Here is a 17,302-nt window from a genome sequence, read left to right as displayed (position 1 = left end):
TAACTTAAACTAGAGGAGAAAAAAATCACTAAAAAGATTGGAATATCATACACGGTACATTTTGGTATCTCGATATGCATAAACATAGTCATACCAACATATCCATCATAGTCAAACAAAAAGAAATACATGCATTTATTCGGATAATATAACATAAATAATAACAATAAATAAGGCTACAAAGTACGTGTTATTTACATCTAACATAGCTCGTAGGCGTTCCAATATTAAGTTCACCTAATAGCTATACTAACCTTCTCTAATCTTGACTACGTTCGAGCGACTTTGAGATAGCGAGCCAATTGATATTAAACCGACAAACCGACAAAGAAAATCGACCATATTTGTTTCGTTCAATTTGAGTATAACAATGGTTTTAAAGAGAAAAAAAATAGTGGTGAGACCCATGGAAACTTTATTTGATTTGATGGATGAAGTTTATGAATGGGGCCTCACCATTAAGCAAGCAAAACATTAGTTTGATATATTGAAAGCATAAAAACTTTTATAAATGCATATACATTCCAAAAGCACAAAGCTCGCATCTCATTTAATGACGAATTAGGGTTTGGTTGCTTGGTTATATAGATAGGTGAGGTGCTTTTAATGCATGTCCAACCCTTTCACAATCAAATCACCTCCCAGCCATACCTATCCAAATTTGCTTTTATTGGGAGGGGACGCATGTATCTAAAGAAAAAGATGTTGTTTTTAGTCATTTACTAAATGTTTAGTTGCGGGAAGAGCTATAAATTGTGTTCTTTGAAATGTATAGCAACGGTGGACTATTATCCTCTCAATCACAATTCTAAAGAGATATAATGTTGCTAGTGGATGAATTTTTTTTAAATGGGTATATGACCCTACAAAAACAAAATTCTAAAAAAATAATATGCAAATTTAATTTTTTTGGTTGTGAAAGTAAAACATGACACGATGCCTATACTATACTCCGTCCCCACAAAACACCACCATCAATTGCCCCCTAGCTAGGGAGTACCTATCCTGCCCAATGTTGTTTGTGGGGGCATTCTTTGCGAGTAGTAGGTGGACAGTTAACTATACCTATTAATTAACATGGGAAGCATGACCTTAAGGTCAAAGGATGCTCGCATAGTTTAAATGAAGTCTAGAAAAATGCTATCATAAACATAAAATTAGGTATGATAAACGGTTTGTTGAGCCTCTGTGTGAGAAAGGCAATGATTGCATGTATATGAAGGCGAGTAACCAAGGAAGATAGTATTATTTGATTATAACAATAAATTAAATTAAATGTAAAGGGTGTTTCTAAAACAAAATCAACAGTTTATAATAAAATAGAGGCAGGTAAGATGCAGCGTAGCTCAAACAAAATCAGCGGTTTATAATAAAATAGAGGGAAATGAATGCTGTAGCGATGCAACCCATTGTCAAATTTCGCTTTCAATTTGTTCATCCTTTTCTCTCTCGTGACCTTAACAACTTCGTCCGAGCAAGAGGGAGTAAAATCGGCGGTTCGTCCTTTTTTGCCTCCCTTCTCACCTTTTGATGTATCTGTTTGATTGAGTGCACGGACATGGTAGGACCTTCGAGACCTCAGTTCGTTCTTTTTGGATCTTCCATTACTCAGTTCAGCTTCTCCAATGGCGGTTGGGGTGCTATACTCGCCGATGTTTATGCCCGCAAAGTAACCCATCTTTCTCTTTCGCTTTTCTCTGCTTTCCTTTTCTGCTTTTTTCTTGTTGAAAATGTTTGACCCATCTGCCCATCTTTGAATGCCCTCAACGGAAATTCCTTTTCGTTTTACCTGAAATGAATGGGATTGTGCATGGAAGTTCTTTTGTTAAATTTGGATTTGATAGCTCTCCGGTGAAGCCTGAAGACAGAATTTGTTTTTCGTTTAGTTATTTATTTATCTTATAGTTTAGTTGTTGGCTCGGTATAGTGACTAGAGCCAACAGAAATATAAACAGCTCTTAGAGTAAATGAGTTCAAATCAGGTTAGCCTTTGAGAATCTTAAGGATTCATTTTTAAGTTTTGTTGCTTTCTCACTTCATAGAGGTTGGATTTTCTCAACCTGCAGAATAGTTGTTTGGTTTAATCTTTATACTGAAAAGTGTTTTGTGCAAGTCTTGATCAATATGGATGTAAAGGGAAACAGAGATTTGAACCTTTAGATCTCCTGTTCAAGAATCCAATGTCTTAACTAGTTGAGTTAGGGTCAAGTTGACGACGTAAATCATCAAAGTTAAATACCACATTCATCAAAGAGGTATGGCCATCTCTTTTAGGTTGCATCCCACTTTAGATGGTTATATTTGTGCTTGAAAAGACTACATCACTACTTGTGCTTGAAAAGACTCCATCAGGCTGCTGGGTTTGGCTTCATTCTGCTAAGGCTTGTTTTTAAGCCCATATAACTTGAGATTTGATGTAAACCTATTGTGTTGGGTCTTTATAGAAAGGGAAGCCTTTTCCTGTCAATTATATACCATTTTGGCTAAATATTTACAAATCTACTGTCTTACATGATTTTTTAAATTTATTCTATATTTTCTTTCCCTTATGTCATGGAATGATCGTATTTTTTTTTGAAATATGATTGGATTCTTCCCTAATGTGACATATTTTGCGAATCAGAATGTTTTCTTCTTATTTTCCACTATAAAAAAAAAAAAAATCTTTCTGTATCGAAACAAATATTGTCGTCACTCTCAAAAGTATTCTCACTAAAGGACCATTTGTATTCCCCTGCACTAATTCCTTCCTTTTTCTAGAGGCATTTTCTGTTCTGCATAAATTAGTTAAATAATATATTTTCCCTACAATTTTTTCTTATTTATTTTCTGCCTCTATATGAAAAATTAGCATTTCAAGATTCTCTTATTACACTACTTTCCAGAGACCACCCCCACCCCCGTTTTCAGACTGAAATCAGATTGCTGCTATTTTTTAGTTGAATTTGTTTGTAAGTTTGAATTCTATCCGTGCCTTATTGTATGCTTTGTGACAAGTTTATCTTGAGCCCATTTCCTTTCAGGCAGATATATTTCTACGAGGTTACTTAAGTTGGAATTCTCGGCGCGCTGTACAGGTTCTTGATCAGGTTTTTCCAAAGGTATTGTGTCAAGTTTTGTAGAATTTGGAGGTGTCTGATTATTTTATTGTTTGCTAGAATTATACGGTTGTTTAGGTATTTCCTCATGTGTAAATCACACGAATTTGTTACTTGTATGTTTGACAATAAAATTCCTTTTATCTGATAGGAATGTTGCAAAAGCAGAACCACTTTTCTATGCCGTAAACTATAGGGTATAGGAATGGATGTATATGAGAACGTTGCCCAGTTTAGATATACACATATACACAGAGCAAGGGCATTTCATTAAAATATTAAAGGATATATAAAAAATATAAGAAGGAAAAAAAAAAGAAAGAGGGGAGAGGAGAGGCATCTACCCTAGACCAAAGAGATTGCAAAAAAAGTGAAGAGAGAGAATAGTTGCAAAAAACTTTGGATCAGACACTAACTAAAGTGAAAATCGACTACATTTAAAGAGAAGTCAAAATTCCTTCCCTTGTTTTGGAAAATTCCTTTATTCATCTCCATCAATAGTTCCCATTGCACAGAAAAAGATAGGATTAATCCATGAAACTGAAGTGATGTTTACTCTCTTCCTTGCTCTCTTTTATAAAGGACACTCCAAGAAAGGGGATAGAGAACAAATGAAATTCATTTGCTGGATTTTTTGAATGTTACCTTTAGTTGCTTTCTCGAACTATAAATATTTGTGACAGGTTACATGCACCTCGTGTAATCTCACCAGACAACTATTTGAAATTACCTTTGGTTGTATAAAAATTGATAGGATTTTAATATCCCAGGTAGATCGTCATGTGGGAGTTCATATTTCTTATTGCATTCTCAGAAATGCTATTATTAGCTAATTCTATCTTCATGTGTGGAAGGGACAAAAGAGGACTGGCCCCAATAGTATCACAACTATATCTCCCAATCAAAGTTCCTAGCTTCATTAGCTGGATGGAAGTACCAAAATCTAGCACACTTCCATTAGGGATGGAATTTTGCAATCATTCCTTACACTTGTGAATGATTTCCTTGTGCTGCCATTGCATATAAATAATTCAATGGGCAGAGTTCTGCAAGTATTATCAGTTGGAACTGTAAATACTCTGTAGAAATTCTCAAACTGATAGAACTTGATATTATTTATCAACGAAGAGAGTACAAACACGGGGATTAGAAAGCTCCCCCATCTCTTCTAGACCTGATTACTTTAGTTCATTAGGGCATAATAATACCTTCTTCCTTACTTGCATCCTCCAAATACCTCTCAAGTCACATGACTTGGTTATACTAAGTGACGACTTAGTTTCATTTCTGATTAAGGAATTTGAATTATTTAGGTTCGGGGCGATCTGTGTAAACCAGCGATGTGATATCAATATCTGTATGATTAGTAGGTTTTTCACACAACATTATTTTCATTCTCACCCCTACTTGTTCCTCTTTTCTTCTTTGTGCGATCTACGTTGTCATTATTATCATTGCTTCTGCCATGTTATTTATTTATTTATTTACTTGAGTCTCAGGATGCTGCTGTACAGCCTTCTTTGGTAATAGTTTATTTTGGTGGTAATGATTCAATGGGTCCCCATGCATCTGGCCTTGGCCCTCATGTACCACTTCCTGAATACGTTGATAACATGAGAAAAATTGCAACTCATATCCAGGTATTCCAAACACAAACTTTGATCCTCAAAAGACTATTGAACGCGTAGTAGGTAAAAGTATTACTTGTAGCTAACAAGCCTACCGGTCGCTGAAAGAATAAATTCAATCATACTCTTCGTTTTCTTATGTTAACTGCTGTGGATGCATATTCTAACATAAATCCTTAAAAAAATCAGAGTCTTTCAGATAAAACGCGCCTTATCTTTTTAACGTGCCCTCCGGTGAATGAAACCAAAGTTCGTGAAAGTTCAAGGTGCCTTATGCAATTTAATGCATTGTTTCCAACGTCCTTGTTTATTTTGTATTTTTATTCTAAGATAGTTCATTTGTTTTATTAAATTATGCAGCAAGTTTCTCAGTGAACTGGTGAGAACAAATGAGTTGTGCAAGGCGTATGCCCAAGCTTGTGTAAAGCTGTGCCAAGAAATGGGTGTAAAAGTTGTTGATCTTTTTAGTGCCTTCCAAAAAAGAGATGATTGGATGAACGTTTGCCTCACGTAAGTTCGTTTTCATCATCATTTTGAATATTGATTGTAATTCATATTTCTTCAATCTGATTGAGAAATACAAACTTCCATTTTCTTGTTTGTAAGATGCTACTGAAAAACGTTGGGCGTCTTCTTTTCGGTTGGTTTTTGGTTTAGTTTGAAGCGATTCTGTTTCCTGTTTCCCCATTTTGCAGAGATGGGATTCATTTGTCAGCTGAAGGAAGCAAAGTAGTGGTGGAGGAGATCATGAAAGTTCTCAAGGAAGCTGAATGGAAGCCATCTCTATTCTGGAAGTCCCTTCCAACCGAGTTTGCAGAAGACTCGCCTTACGATCTTGTTGCAGCCGATGGCTCAAAAACTCTCAACGGGTCTGATTGGATCATTCACCGAGATATCATGTGGGATTAGTTTTGTTCTCAACCTCCCTTGCATTGCCCCCTCCCCATTGCAGCCATCTTACAGATATCAGTTGCTCAACAATGGCCAGACTTGCAAGAATTCCATAGAAGGCAGAAGGGAATGTAAGAGAAGTATGCAGCACTTGATCTTTCATTGTTGCAATTACAAGCAGCAGAAAATTTTAGGATTGAGTGGATAGAATGTTGTATTATAAATTAGTAATAAGTTTGTCATAAGCTTCTTGGAAATTAATAATATCATATGTGCTGCTTTATTTCTGTACTGAACATCACACAGAGACAGCAGGCAAGCTCAGCTGATGTAGCCAAAAGTAGAATATTTGTACCTCAGTAGTACCTTTATAATTATTTTTCATTTCATATTACATAGAGATGGAGTAAATGGCTTTGATTTGAATCATCCAAGTGATATTAATTATGGAAAAGGTTGTCTAGAATCAAAGCCAGCAATAAGTGTTTCAATGGTAAGAATTTCATTGTCAGACGCGTTTTATTTAGACATGTGTGACCTTTTGAAAATTTTTCTATGATACGAGCGAGGACAAGACATGTTGGACATGCTGGAAAAACTCGTGTTGGTGTTATTAGATTCTTTCATCACTGTATTTTTTGAACGGTCATATTTTATTCTCTTTTATGTACCCTTTTTCTCAGACTTAGTCTCTTTCAAGTTTTCAACACCATTTTCTCTCTTTTTATGAATTATTTTCATTTCAGTAATTTGTTAATTCCAATCCGAAAGTATTTTTAGGTAAAATATTATTCTATCACAAAAATCATTCTAATGAAGTCAAAGTCATTTTTGTTACATTAATAAAGTGTTTGTTACTATTATACAAACGATTTGACTAATACCCAAGTTGATTTTAGGACGAATAAATGAAGAAAAAAAGAATCATTCAATAATTTCCTTCTTTTTTTCCTTTCTGTATTTATTGTATTAAGGAAAAATGAAAATCTAAACTTCTAGTTTAAGCAATAATCTCTTCTACAATTTTATAATTTTGAAGGTTTTTATAATTTTTTTAAAACTTAAATTAATTGAATAAGGGAATATAATTGAAATATCCTAAGGAATGGCAGATAAAATTATTCCCTGCCATCTGTAATAAATTAAGAAAGAGTTAAAAGATATTTATATTACTTAATTAGTAAATTTACAAAAAGAAAAAAGAGGAAATTTCTATTGGTTTTTTAATAATAATATAGTGAGGAGATATTTCTGAAGATATTTAAGATAGATGCTTAAAGGTATTGGGGTGGGACCCACTCGGTGTTGCGTGGAACCCTTTTTCTACTCTTTTCTATTTATTAATTCTCTTTCTCTCTTTTTTTATATTCACTTTTGGATATTTTCTCAATCAATCTATCCCACTCGCGCTCTTTAGCGCGTGTGCCCATTCTCCTTTTGGATATTTTCTTTTTTGCACGTTTTTTTACCGGGATGGTAATAATGAGATGTACTACTCACACCACTGTCAAATCATTTTTCTCTAATTTCCTTTTATTTTTAAATATAATTAATTAATTTTCCATATGTATAAGAGAAAATAATAATAATAATAATCTTAATGTTTTTTTTATTTCCGTCTTTAATAGATTAATATATTGTAATAAGTCAAAGATCTAAATTTTTACTCTTGTTTTTTGTTGAACTAAAATAAAGTTGTATGGTTGAGTAGAGTGTGCATATTTTACCCGGGCTACAAGTTTGATGATTTTATAAGCAACTTGCTCGGTTAAAACATCTACTCCTTTACGATCAAAGTATTTTTCGAGTTCATTTGTGGGAATTAAAATTCAAAACTCTAACCTTTTTGTTTAAGGTTTTTATTTTTTTAAAATCAACTAATTTATACTATAATTTTACGATGTTTATATATTTAAAAGTTTAAATTCTCGTTCAAACAAACAAACATTATCGGATGGAGCAAAACTTACAAACATTATCGGATGGAGCAAAACTTAGGATGCTAAATATCACCCAACTTTTTCAGTGCAACCATGTGGCTGAAGTTTTTGGTGTCGAATGTCATATTACTTTTTTGCTTACTTTATTTTATTTGTTATATTTTCATTTATCGATTATATTTTATTTGTCTATATTCAAAAATAACATCTTTTTTCGTTTTTTTCCAAAAATATTTGACAATATCAATTTCAAACATATTTTTCTATATTGTTATCTAACACACTCAATTTTTAAAAAGTAATAAAAAAAAACTGAAAAATATATATATATATATATATATTAAAATGCTTGAAACGTGGCACCACAATATTATGCCACGTGGGTAGTTTGCAACCTGAGTGTAGCCCAGCTAGCACCCAAGTTTTGGTCTGCTCCAAGCACCTTTTTGCCTTCTATACATTTTCTTTCCACGCGCTGTTCGCTTCGCGTGGGCCCTTCTAAAAGTCTCTCAGCTCCACGTCCCAAAGCTACACCGATAATGGATCCTTCCAGCAGTATTTAGTCATCACTAACTCCATTTTTTTTTTCTTCAACCTTGGCTTGCCTTCCCCTTCTCCTCCTCTACAAGCTACCACTCCCCTTCCACTTCCACTTCCAACCATGGCCGATATCAACCCCCGCCGCAAATCCAAAACCAAGCCTTCAGCCACCACCACCACCACAACCACAACCACCACCAGCGACGACGGCCGACACGACGGCTTCCCTGACGAATGCGACGCCCAGGTGTGGGCCTCCTTCGACCAGACCTTCCGCCAGGTCCAGTCAGTGCTGGACCGTAACAGAGTGCTGATTCAACAGGTGAACGAGAACCACCAGTCTCGAATTCCCAGCAACATGGTGGACAACGTGGCTCTCATCCAAGAACTCAATGGGAACATCTCTAAAGTTGTCTCCATGTACTCCGATTTCTCCTCTGACTTCTCCTCTGGGTTCAATAACAACAAATCCAGAAATGGCAAAAGAGGAAGCAGCAACCCAGATGCTTGACGAAGAATTCAAGCCACAGAAACAAAGAACAAAGCCGGTCATCTTCACTTCAGCGCATTGTTTTCTTTCTGTTTCATCAGCATCATTATCATCATCATCGGCTAGAATAAAAGGTGGGCAGTGGGTGGTTTGGAAATGCGGGAATGAAGAACTTCTCGCAGGTGGTGTGTGTATGTGTATGCTTTGTGGTGGTGTTTTTTTCTCATTAAAAATGTGTTTCCTCTTTCAAATGTAACAGTTAATGCATGCTTCCATCATCATCATCATGATGATTGTCAGAGTTCATTGTCTTCTTCTTCTTCTTTACTTACCTTCTCCCAAAAGATGGGAAACTTTTCTTATCAGCAACGGAGGATAAAACAGAACATCATATGGGAAACAAAAGTGCTTTAGTTTTTTATATATAAATCCAGACGCTTTTAGAGTTTTCAGGCCACAGAAGGAAAACTACAAAAAATATAAATTCTATATTATAAATCTTTTCAGAACTACTACCTTTTTCCACGTCTTTCTATATATTGTCATATAACAAACAACAGCTACTGAGATTGATCATATAAGTTATACAAGACACAAAAGGGTGCTGCCGTGCTGTTCTTTACCCAAAATACATGAACGATCAAACAGTAGAAAGGTGAAGATATTTTAGAAAAAAAAAATCTTTCTTTTACTAAATATCTACTTATTAACACAAATCATGGTATTAAGTAGATATAGTAAGTGAGATATTTGAAGATATCATTCAATCAAATCTGTTGATTTTGCAGTCGGTATCTGTTTCAATAAAAGTTGTTCTAAATTCGGAATCCACAAAAGAAGATGATGTGCTCATTTTGAAAACTTTTCTGAATATGGAATCTCTAAAAGAAGATGAAGTGTGTTTGTGCTTGTTGTGTTCATGGAAGATGCTAAAACTTCAACACCAATCTACCATTTTTAGAAGGAAAATCTTGACATTTTACGAAGACAACAGTCAATTGTATAGAAATGATAAATAATGTGAATGAGAACATTAAATGCCATTGGAATGATCAATTCTAAAGTGAAGCTGATGCCTACATCTCACTAGAGAGAAAGTTGTAGGGAGAGAGGACCTTTGTTATCAACAATCTCTGTTTCCAGAACTATACTGGAAGTTCTCCACTTTCTGAAATGTAAACTTCAGTCTTTGGTTTTCCATCCCCCTGACTTCCTTCGGCTTCCATCTTGAACACAACATCCATGCCCGAAAGCACTTTTCCAAACACAACATGGTGCCCATCCAACCTATGAAATAAGCAAACAGATTTTGAAAAGTTCATTCCACAAGGACCTGCGTCAACCTTTCAAATGAAACATTTACCAGCTAGTTTTAACAGTCGTAATAAAGAACTGCGATCCGTTTGTGTCCTCCCCAGAGTTTGCCATTGACACAAAACCTGATAAAAAGCCAAACCATTCATTCAAGACAGGAGTAGGTTCCAAAAGTAAGTTCAAATCAAATATTAGAGTCCTCAAATTCCAGTGATCATGTTCAATTAACTTGCTGTTGAAACATTCAAGTAGTCAAGATTACCTGGACCATCATGTTTCAATTGGAAATTTTCATCTGCAAACTTTTCGCCATATATCGACTCTCCACCTCGGCCATCTCCACGAGTAAAATCACCTCCCTGTATCATAAAACTGGGAATAATCCTATGGAATTTGCTTCCTTTGTAATGTAGAGGCTTCCCGCTCCTCCCCATTCCTTTCTCTCCTAGAACAAGATTAAACGAATTATTTATAAATTTTCAAAACATAACAATATTTTAGCAGAAAACTAAATAAATGTTTGCTGCTTCAATCAATATGAAGAGAAACCTAACTATTGAAGAGCAAAATCTACTTGGCTACCCGTGCAAAGAGCGCGAAAATTCTCTGCAGAACACACATATAGAAGTAGAATAATCAGAGCCTTCTATAGGAATACAAAAACAGTCATCAAAGAATCATTGAACTAGCTCCTTACCTGCGGTTTTAGGGACTGTTTCTCCAAATAGGCCAATAACAACTCGTCCTGTGAGAAAGAAATTTGTTATGGAAGATTTTCAAATGAGTTGCCACTTTTGAATAAATATATGTTTCTGGTTCAAAATATAAAACAGAAGCAAATCTTAGCCATGTTTTTCTTCCTTCTTTAGGCTTGCAAGATTTCCTGACTACCCAATGTTCCCCAAGATACGAAAATTTTATTGAGATCGATCTTTGTAGGAATCATCACTCTTCACCCAACTTTTGCATTTGCCCCTAATACTCTTTTACAGGTTTCTAATTCCTCCATTAACACTGATATGGATTCTAGCAAGTAGTTCCCTAGACAGGATGAATCATTAAGTTTGACAATGAAATTCCATTAAGAAAACAAAATGATCTGATTTCACCCATAATTCCCCCACTCTAATCTGAGTTTTGACTAGAATTCATAACAAGGACACAGCAAAGCTCCTCAAAACACATGCCCAGTCTCATACTCTCCTACTTATCACTCTCATCCCACTCGAGAAACTAATGATTAACCTTACCTTACTTAAGGTTTTTTAAACAAAACCCACCTCCCTAGGCAAAATTGGATCGAAAATTTTCGAACTAGTTCGACAGTGAGAAAGTAAAAAGAAATGGGCCATACCAGAGGGCTTTCCGCCAATTTCGATATCAAAGTATACTCTGTGAGTCACCGTCGTAGGATTCTTCCCCAATTTGATTTCCTGCAATCAATGACAAAAGTGAGTTCTGTTTGATTGAAGAGATACACGGAGAGTGAAGAAACAGTAACTCACTTCATCGACAACCTTTTGTTCGGACGAGACACCACTATCATTTAATTGGTTCTGCGAAAAGCAAGAAAAAATCATAACGAAGAAGAACAAAGACATTTTAGAAACTGAAATTGGGAGCTCTGATCTTCTCCATTCAAGATAAATGGAAGATGGATACGGAAAATTCTTACCAGAATCAAGACAATTGTGGCAATCAGAAACAAGATCCATAAACAGACCGCTGAGAATAACCTCTTCATTGTGGGCATCTCTTCTAATTTTTGCTCCAAGATCGTCTCGACTTTCAGGAAACCTCCTCAGTGAAAAATTTGAAATTAAAACAGTGCTGACTTTTTTTTCTCCCTTTTTTTTAGGTGAAAACAATGCTGAATTGATAATTGTTCTTAAAAAAAAAAAAAAAAGGCTAAATTACCAATAAATAAATAATATCCCTTGACCTTGTTAATTAATCCTACATTTAATCTGTTTATTAAAAAAATAATAATAATAATAATATATATATATATATACACACTTTCGCTTGTCATCATAATTAAAAAGTGACTATCTGGACAAGAATAATATCAAACTCAAATTATATCGGCTAAAATGATAAGTTCAAAATTTAGACAATTAAAAAGAGTTGACTAAAAAAGTGTATTTTTTTTTTCATTCCGAGATGTTATTGTTGCCTATTTTTTATAAATGAGTTATTCCAGGGATGTTTATGGTTAATATAAGTATAAAAAAGTATATAATTTATATATAAAAAAAACTAATCGTTTTTATTAAATGAAAGAAAATTCTATGAAAGTTAAGTGCCACGATGAATTTGATTTATGATACGAAGGGAGAAACTATTAAATCTTATGAAAAAAAACCAAAATTAATCAATAAAATAATTAAAATCAGACACAACATTGGGCCGACATTGAAAAATAAAAATCAAAGAAAAAACATGTTCTGTGGGTAACAGAGAAGCAGTTAAGGTTGGGACTGGATTTTTTTTGTTGTAATAAATGCTTCCTAACATTATTTATTCATATTCATTACACCGCAACATAAAATAGTCTCTCTCTAATAATTATTTTCACTTTTAATTTTTTTTAAAAATTATGGATATCTTTATCAGCCTGTCACGTTTAGTACTCTGAATTAGAGAAATAATAATAATAATAATAATAAAGACTTTTAAATATAGATATCTCTATCAGTGAGTCACATTTAGCATCATAAATTAGGGAAAAAAAATAATAATGAAGACTTAAACATGCTGATATGGCTACAAGGGAGAGAGGCAATTGGACCCCGGTATTATCGTGACAATAAGGTCATAAATATGACTAATAAACGAAAGATTAATTAAAAATAAGTATCAACATAATTACAGATAAGAATAAAGATATATAATATAATTGACGATATCTATAATGGACATGTGTTATGTGATTGGGTCTTATAGAACTTTATGCTATATTTGTTAAAATTGAAATGTATTAAATACAAATTACAAATTTTTATATTTTTATTATTTTTATAGAGTAATTTCAATTAATTATTATTTTAAAAGTTCTAAAGTGTATATTTTAATTAAGTGTAGCTTAAAATTAAAAGGTCCAACGAACCAGATTGTATAATTGCTGAGAAATGTGGGCCATAATCTTCTCTACCATTACTCTCTTTTGGTTTCATCTTCTTCCAATTCCGTTCTCTGTGGATTTTTCCCTTCTTCTTCACAGAGCTTTCTTTCTCACTGTTTCTCTCTCTAAATCCCCCCCGTATCCCTCTAATTCTTCTCCTCCATGTCGAAGCAGACCTACAGAGTGTGCTTCTGCTTCCGCCGGCGTTTCAGGATGACCGCCAGCGAAGCCCCCAAAGAGATCAAGAACCTCTTCGACCAGTACTCCGAGAATGGGATCATGGACGCTGATCATCTGCAGAGATTCTTGATCGACGTTCAGAAGGAGGTCAAGACGACGAGGGACGACGCTCAGAACATGATTGAGCGCTGTACTAACGAGCTTAAGCATTTGAACATCTTCCATCGGAAGGTCCTCAATCTTGAAGCCTTCTTTAAGTATCTCTTCAGCGATCTCAACCCTCCTCTCGAGTCTCGTGGGGTAATTTTTTGCCTTTCTTTTCACTCTGCTCATTCTTCATAATTGCTTTCGATTTTTGAATTGTTTAGTTTCTTTCTGTATGTTTTGGCTCGTTTATTTTGCTGTGGATGACTGGGGTTACTGTTAATTATGTGTAGAAATTAATTGATTACTGAGCCCCTCTTGTGTTCTTGCTTGTTTGAAAGAGATTCCGGATCTCTCTCTCTCTCTCTCTCTTTGTGCGTGTCGGTGTGTGTTTTATACATCAAATTTAATATTTGTTTTCAGCTTTTCATGGGGTAAAGCATCTTGTTACTTTTCTGGTGGTACGAGGACAAGTTCGGTATTATGACTGAACATGGAATGGCGTATATTCTGATTTTTCAGGTGCACCAAGATATGAGTGCTCCTTTGTCGCACTATTACATATATACAGGTCACAACTCGTACTTGACTGGGAATCAGCTCAGCAGTGATTGCAGTGATGTTCCCATCATACAAGCCCTGCAGAGAGGAGTTAGAGTTATTGAATTGGATATATGGCCGAATTCGTCCAAGGATGATATAGATGTTCTTCATGGCAGGTGTTGTTTTGTATCTTCTTGCTCTTCTTTCAGTAATGGGATCTTCTGTTTTATGTGGAATCTTTGTTTTTATTGATCATTCCTAATTCGGAGATTGTTTTTCAGGACACTTACTACCCCTGTGGAGCTTATTAAATGTTTGAAATCTATTAAAGAGCATGCCTTTGTTGCATCAGAATATCCAGTTGTAATAACATTGGAAGACCATCTTCCGCCTAATCTTCAAGCTAAAGTGGCTGAGGTGCAGCAGTTTAGGTCCCCCCTGTTTTGTTTTTGTGTATGTCTAATATTAAGACCTTATAATTTTCTGAACTGTTGTAGATGGTTACAAGTACATTTCAAGACATCCTGTTCTCTCCTGGCTCTGAATGCTTGAAGGAATTTCCTTCTCCCGAATCACTGAAGAAAAGGATTATTATATCAACTAAACCACCTAAGGAGTACCTTAAGACCAAAGATGTTCCTAAGGAGGGTGAGCCACAGAAGGAAAAGACTTCTGGGGAAAATAAAGAAACACCAGCATGGGGAAGGGAAGTGTCAAGCTTGAAAGATGGTACTGTGACTGACTACAAGGTCTGTAATGTTCCCCAAGAATTTTCTCATCCTTATGCTTTTTAAACAGGTTTTGATCTAATGCTTGGTTATACATAGCAGCAAGATTTGGATGAAGATAGTAACGACGAGGAAGATCCTGAGGATGGAGATCCCAAGTCTGCAGACTGTACACAGTATATTGCACCTGAATATAAAAATTTGATCGCTATTCATGCGGGAAAGCCCAAAGGGGGTATTGATGCATGCCTCAAAGTGGATCCTGAGAAAGTTAGACGTTTGAGCTTGAGTGAGCAACAACTAGAAAAGGCAATACTTACTCATGGAAAACAGATAGTAAGGTAAGAACAAAATTTGTTCTGTCAATGACAATAGTAAATGGGCTAAGTGAACATACATTTTAATGGGCTTACATTTAGGTTGTCCAAATTCTTTTGAAGTTCTTGTGTTTATTCGAAAAGGCAGAGACAGGGTGCATAAAGCCATACACTTTTTGTTGATTGTGGAATGGAAACTCTTTGGAGTTTAAATGCCCCAAAGTTCAGTGATTGTAGATGTAGGGGTTAGGATGGGGGAGAAGTTTGGTATTTAATGTGATCTACGATAATGGAAAAGTAAACATTTCCCCGTTTTTCCTTTTCCTTATAGAAGTAACATTGTTATGGAGTTCATGTCTTCATGTAGTTCATATGCTCTCTCAGGGGTTGCTCATTCTTGGGGAAAATTTTGTTATTTTTCTTGAGTTCTCTCTTCTTACTTGCTGTAGGTTTACTCAGAGGAACATTTTGAGAATCTATCCAAAGGGGACCAGGGTTGACTCATCCAATTACAACCCAATGATTGGGTGGACTCATGGTGCTCAAATGGTTGCGCTGAACATGCAGGTCATTTCATCTTCGTCTATATTGAATCAAAGATTTAGATATAGATTGTTTAATTACAAAATTTCTTGATTCATTCTTTCCCATTCTGATCTTGTTTGTCAGAAGAAGAATGTTTGAGCTCTAGCAGTTGGAGATGGAAGATTGGATAGTATCCGACTTCTTGCTAACCTTGATAGATTAGTATCTTATGAAACTTAGAATCCCCTTCCTAAGCATTTGGCTGCTAACTGAAATGGGGCCGTGTTTCATTTTTCTCTAGTTAACTTATCCAATGACTTCCAATTCTCTAAATCCCATCATTTTGTTGATTAGTTTATGTTTGTTTCTCCAATTTTCCGAACATTGAAAATTGGATGATCTGTGAATTATAACAGGGTTATGGAAGGTCCCTATGGTTGATGCATGGGATGTTCAGGGCTAATGGTGGATGTGGTTATGTAAAAAAACCAGATTTTATACTGACCCCTGGTTCAGATGATGAGATCTTTGATCCTAGAGCTAGTTTGCCTGTGAAAACAACTTTGAAAGTAAGTGCTCGCAACTTCTTTTTTCCCTCCTTCATTTGACTGTGCTTCAGTTTCCTGTAGCCAATGTTCAATTGTAAATGTACATTCGCTTATTTTATTTGACCGTACTGACGATGTTGGTTCTATTATCTGTTGAAAAGGTGACTGTTTATATGGGGGAAGGATGGTATTATGATTTTCACCACACCCACTTTGATGTTTACTCCCCACCAGACTTTTACACAAGGGTATGTCAATGAAGTTTACAATATTTTGATTGAATGTAGCCAAAACCTTTTGTCAATGGAAGTTAGTTTTCAGATTAAAACAGTACAGCTGCTAAAACCTGTTGCTGCACTTGGGATCGTTTGGTTATTGTTGTGTATACAGGTGGGAATTGCTGGAGTTCCAGCTGATACCATAATGAAGAAAACAAAAACATTAGAGGACAACTGGGTGCCTGCTTGGAACGAGGAGTTTGAATTTCCATTATCTGTTCCAGAACTCGCTTTACTTCGAATCGAAGTTCACGAGTACGACATGTCTGAAAAGGATGATTTCGGGGGACAGACATGCCTACCTGTTGCAGAACTAAGAAGAGGGATTCGATCAGTTCCACTCCACAACGTGAAGGGAGAGAAGTACAAATCTGTGAAGCTTCTGATGGGGTTTGAATTTGTTTAACAATGAAGGAGAAGGAAGTTCCACAACATCATATAATTATGTACAGCTTCAAAATTAGTAAGCAGCTTTTGTTCCTCTTCTCCTCCTTTAATTCTATCATTAATTATTGGTGTCATTTAGTTTCCCATTTTGTGAGAGGATCTATAAAAAGCTGAGTTGAATCTATATATTGTATGTAATGCTGTAATGATTTTGATATGGAAGAAGGCTATGTTTCTGTTGGTCCATTTCCTTTTCCTCTACGTTCAATTGTGTTATCAAATAATGTTTGTATTTTATTTTATTTTTTTGGTTGGAATCGAGTGTTCAACAGATGTCCATCCAAAGCTGTTCCAGTGACACCGCACAAATTTGTCTTTTGAGATTTTAGATCATAAAAAGTTCCTTGGATTTTATTTCTGACAGATTGTATTATTATTATTGTCCAACTTTATTGTCAATTATCTTCTCCTTTTCTTTTGGATAAGGTAGCTCAGTTTTCCACCACTCAGCATCCAAATATTTTTTAATTATTTTTATTTTGGCTGCTGACCTCCAAAGGTTGCTTAAATGATTGGAAGTTCTTGAAAAATATAAAATGTTACATTACCAGTTTATTTTTTTTAAAA

At 35.1% G+C, this 17,302-nt stretch overlaps 4 protein-coding genes across 7 annotated transcripts; 3 read left to right on the top strand and 1 right to left on the bottom strand.

Annotated features, from left to right (window-relative positions):
- Positions 1 to 1,337: 1,337 nt before the first annotated feature.
- LOC111458117 (GDSL esterase/lipase CPRD49-like) lies at positions 1,338 to 6,013 on the top strand. Of its 2 annotated transcripts, XM_023100585.1 has the most exons (7): positions 1,338 to 1,669; positions 3,024 to 3,101; positions 4,598 to 4,738; positions 4,916 to 4,992; positions 5,087 to 5,236; positions 5,422 to 5,637; positions 5,717 to 6,013. In XM_023100585.1, the coding sequence occupies exons 1-6, from the start codon at positions 1,559 to 1,561 to the stop codon at positions 5,633 to 5,635; spliced, it is 771 nt and encodes a 256-aa protein (XP_022956353.1). In that variant the 5' UTR covers positions 1,338 to 1,558; the 3' UTR covers positions 5,636 to 5,637; positions 5,717 to 6,013. The 2 variants fall into 2 exon arrangements, with proteins under 2 accessions (XP_022956353.1, XP_022956352.1); XM_023100584.1 differs by having other exon boundaries at positions 1,339 to 1,669; positions 5,422 to 6,013.
- A 1,895-nt stretch (positions 6,014 to 7,908) lies between these two features.
- LOC111458427 (protein EARLY FLOWERING 4-like) lies at positions 7,909 to 8,875 on the top strand. Its single transcript, XM_023101092.1, has one exon. It carries the CDS (start codon positions 8,219 to 8,221, stop codon positions 8,606 to 8,608), a length of 390 nt encoding a protein of 129 aa, XP_022956860.1. The 5' UTR covers positions 7,909 to 8,218; the 3' UTR covers positions 8,609 to 8,875.
- A 639-nt stretch (positions 8,876 to 9,514) lies between these two features.
- LOC111458426 (peptidyl-prolyl cis-trans isomerase CYP19-4-like) lies at positions 9,515 to 11,728 on the bottom strand. Of its 2 annotated transcripts, none has more exons than XM_023101090.1 (8): positions 11,577 to 11,728; positions 11,407 to 11,457; positions 11,256 to 11,334; positions 10,599 to 10,646; positions 10,484 to 10,507; positions 10,164 to 10,346; positions 9,951 to 10,026; positions 9,515 to 9,874 (listed from the first exon to the last, which is right to left on the bottom strand). In XM_023101090.1, exons 1-8 carry the CDS (start codon positions 11,652 to 11,654, stop codon positions 9,733 to 9,735), a joined length of 681 nt encoding a protein of 226 aa, XP_022956858.1. In that variant the 5' UTR covers positions 11,655 to 11,728; the 3' UTR covers positions 9,515 to 9,732. The 2 variants fall into 2 exon arrangements, with proteins under 2 accessions (XP_022956858.1, XP_022956859.1); XM_023101091.1 differs by having other exon boundaries at positions 11,419 to 11,457.
- A 1,313-nt stretch (positions 11,729 to 13,041) lies between these two features.
- Positions 13,042 to 16,914, top strand: LOC111458425 (phosphoinositide phospholipase C 2-like). 2 transcript variants are annotated; one of them, XM_023101088.1, is made up of 9 exons: positions 13,042 to 13,505; positions 13,872 to 14,068; positions 14,174 to 14,309; positions 14,390 to 14,641; positions 14,720 to 14,961; positions 15,387 to 15,504; positions 15,879 to 16,031; positions 16,172 to 16,258; positions 16,401 to 16,914. In XM_023101088.1, exons 1-9 carry the CDS (start codon positions 13,188 to 13,190, stop codon positions 16,692 to 16,694), a joined length of 1,797 nt encoding a protein of 598 aa, XP_022956856.1. In that variant the 5' UTR covers positions 13,042 to 13,187; the 3' UTR covers positions 16,695 to 16,914. The 2 variants fall into 2 exon arrangements, with proteins under 2 accessions (XP_022956856.1, XP_022956857.1); XM_023101089.1 differs by having other exon boundaries at positions 13,044 to 13,505; positions 14,723 to 14,961.
- Positions 16,915 to 17,302: the final 388 nt, after the last annotated feature.

The sequence above is a fragment of the Cucurbita moschata genome, unplaced genomic scaffold (genome assembly GCF_002738365.1).
Source record: "Cucurbita moschata cultivar Rifu unplaced genomic scaffold, Cmos_1.0 Cmo_Scf00021, whole genome shotgun sequence".
NCBI classification, from domain to species: domain Eukaryota; kingdom Viridiplantae; phylum Streptophyta; class Magnoliopsida; order Cucurbitales; family Cucurbitaceae; genus Cucurbita; species Cucurbita moschata.
This window is presented reverse-complemented; position numbering and strand designations above follow the sequence as displayed.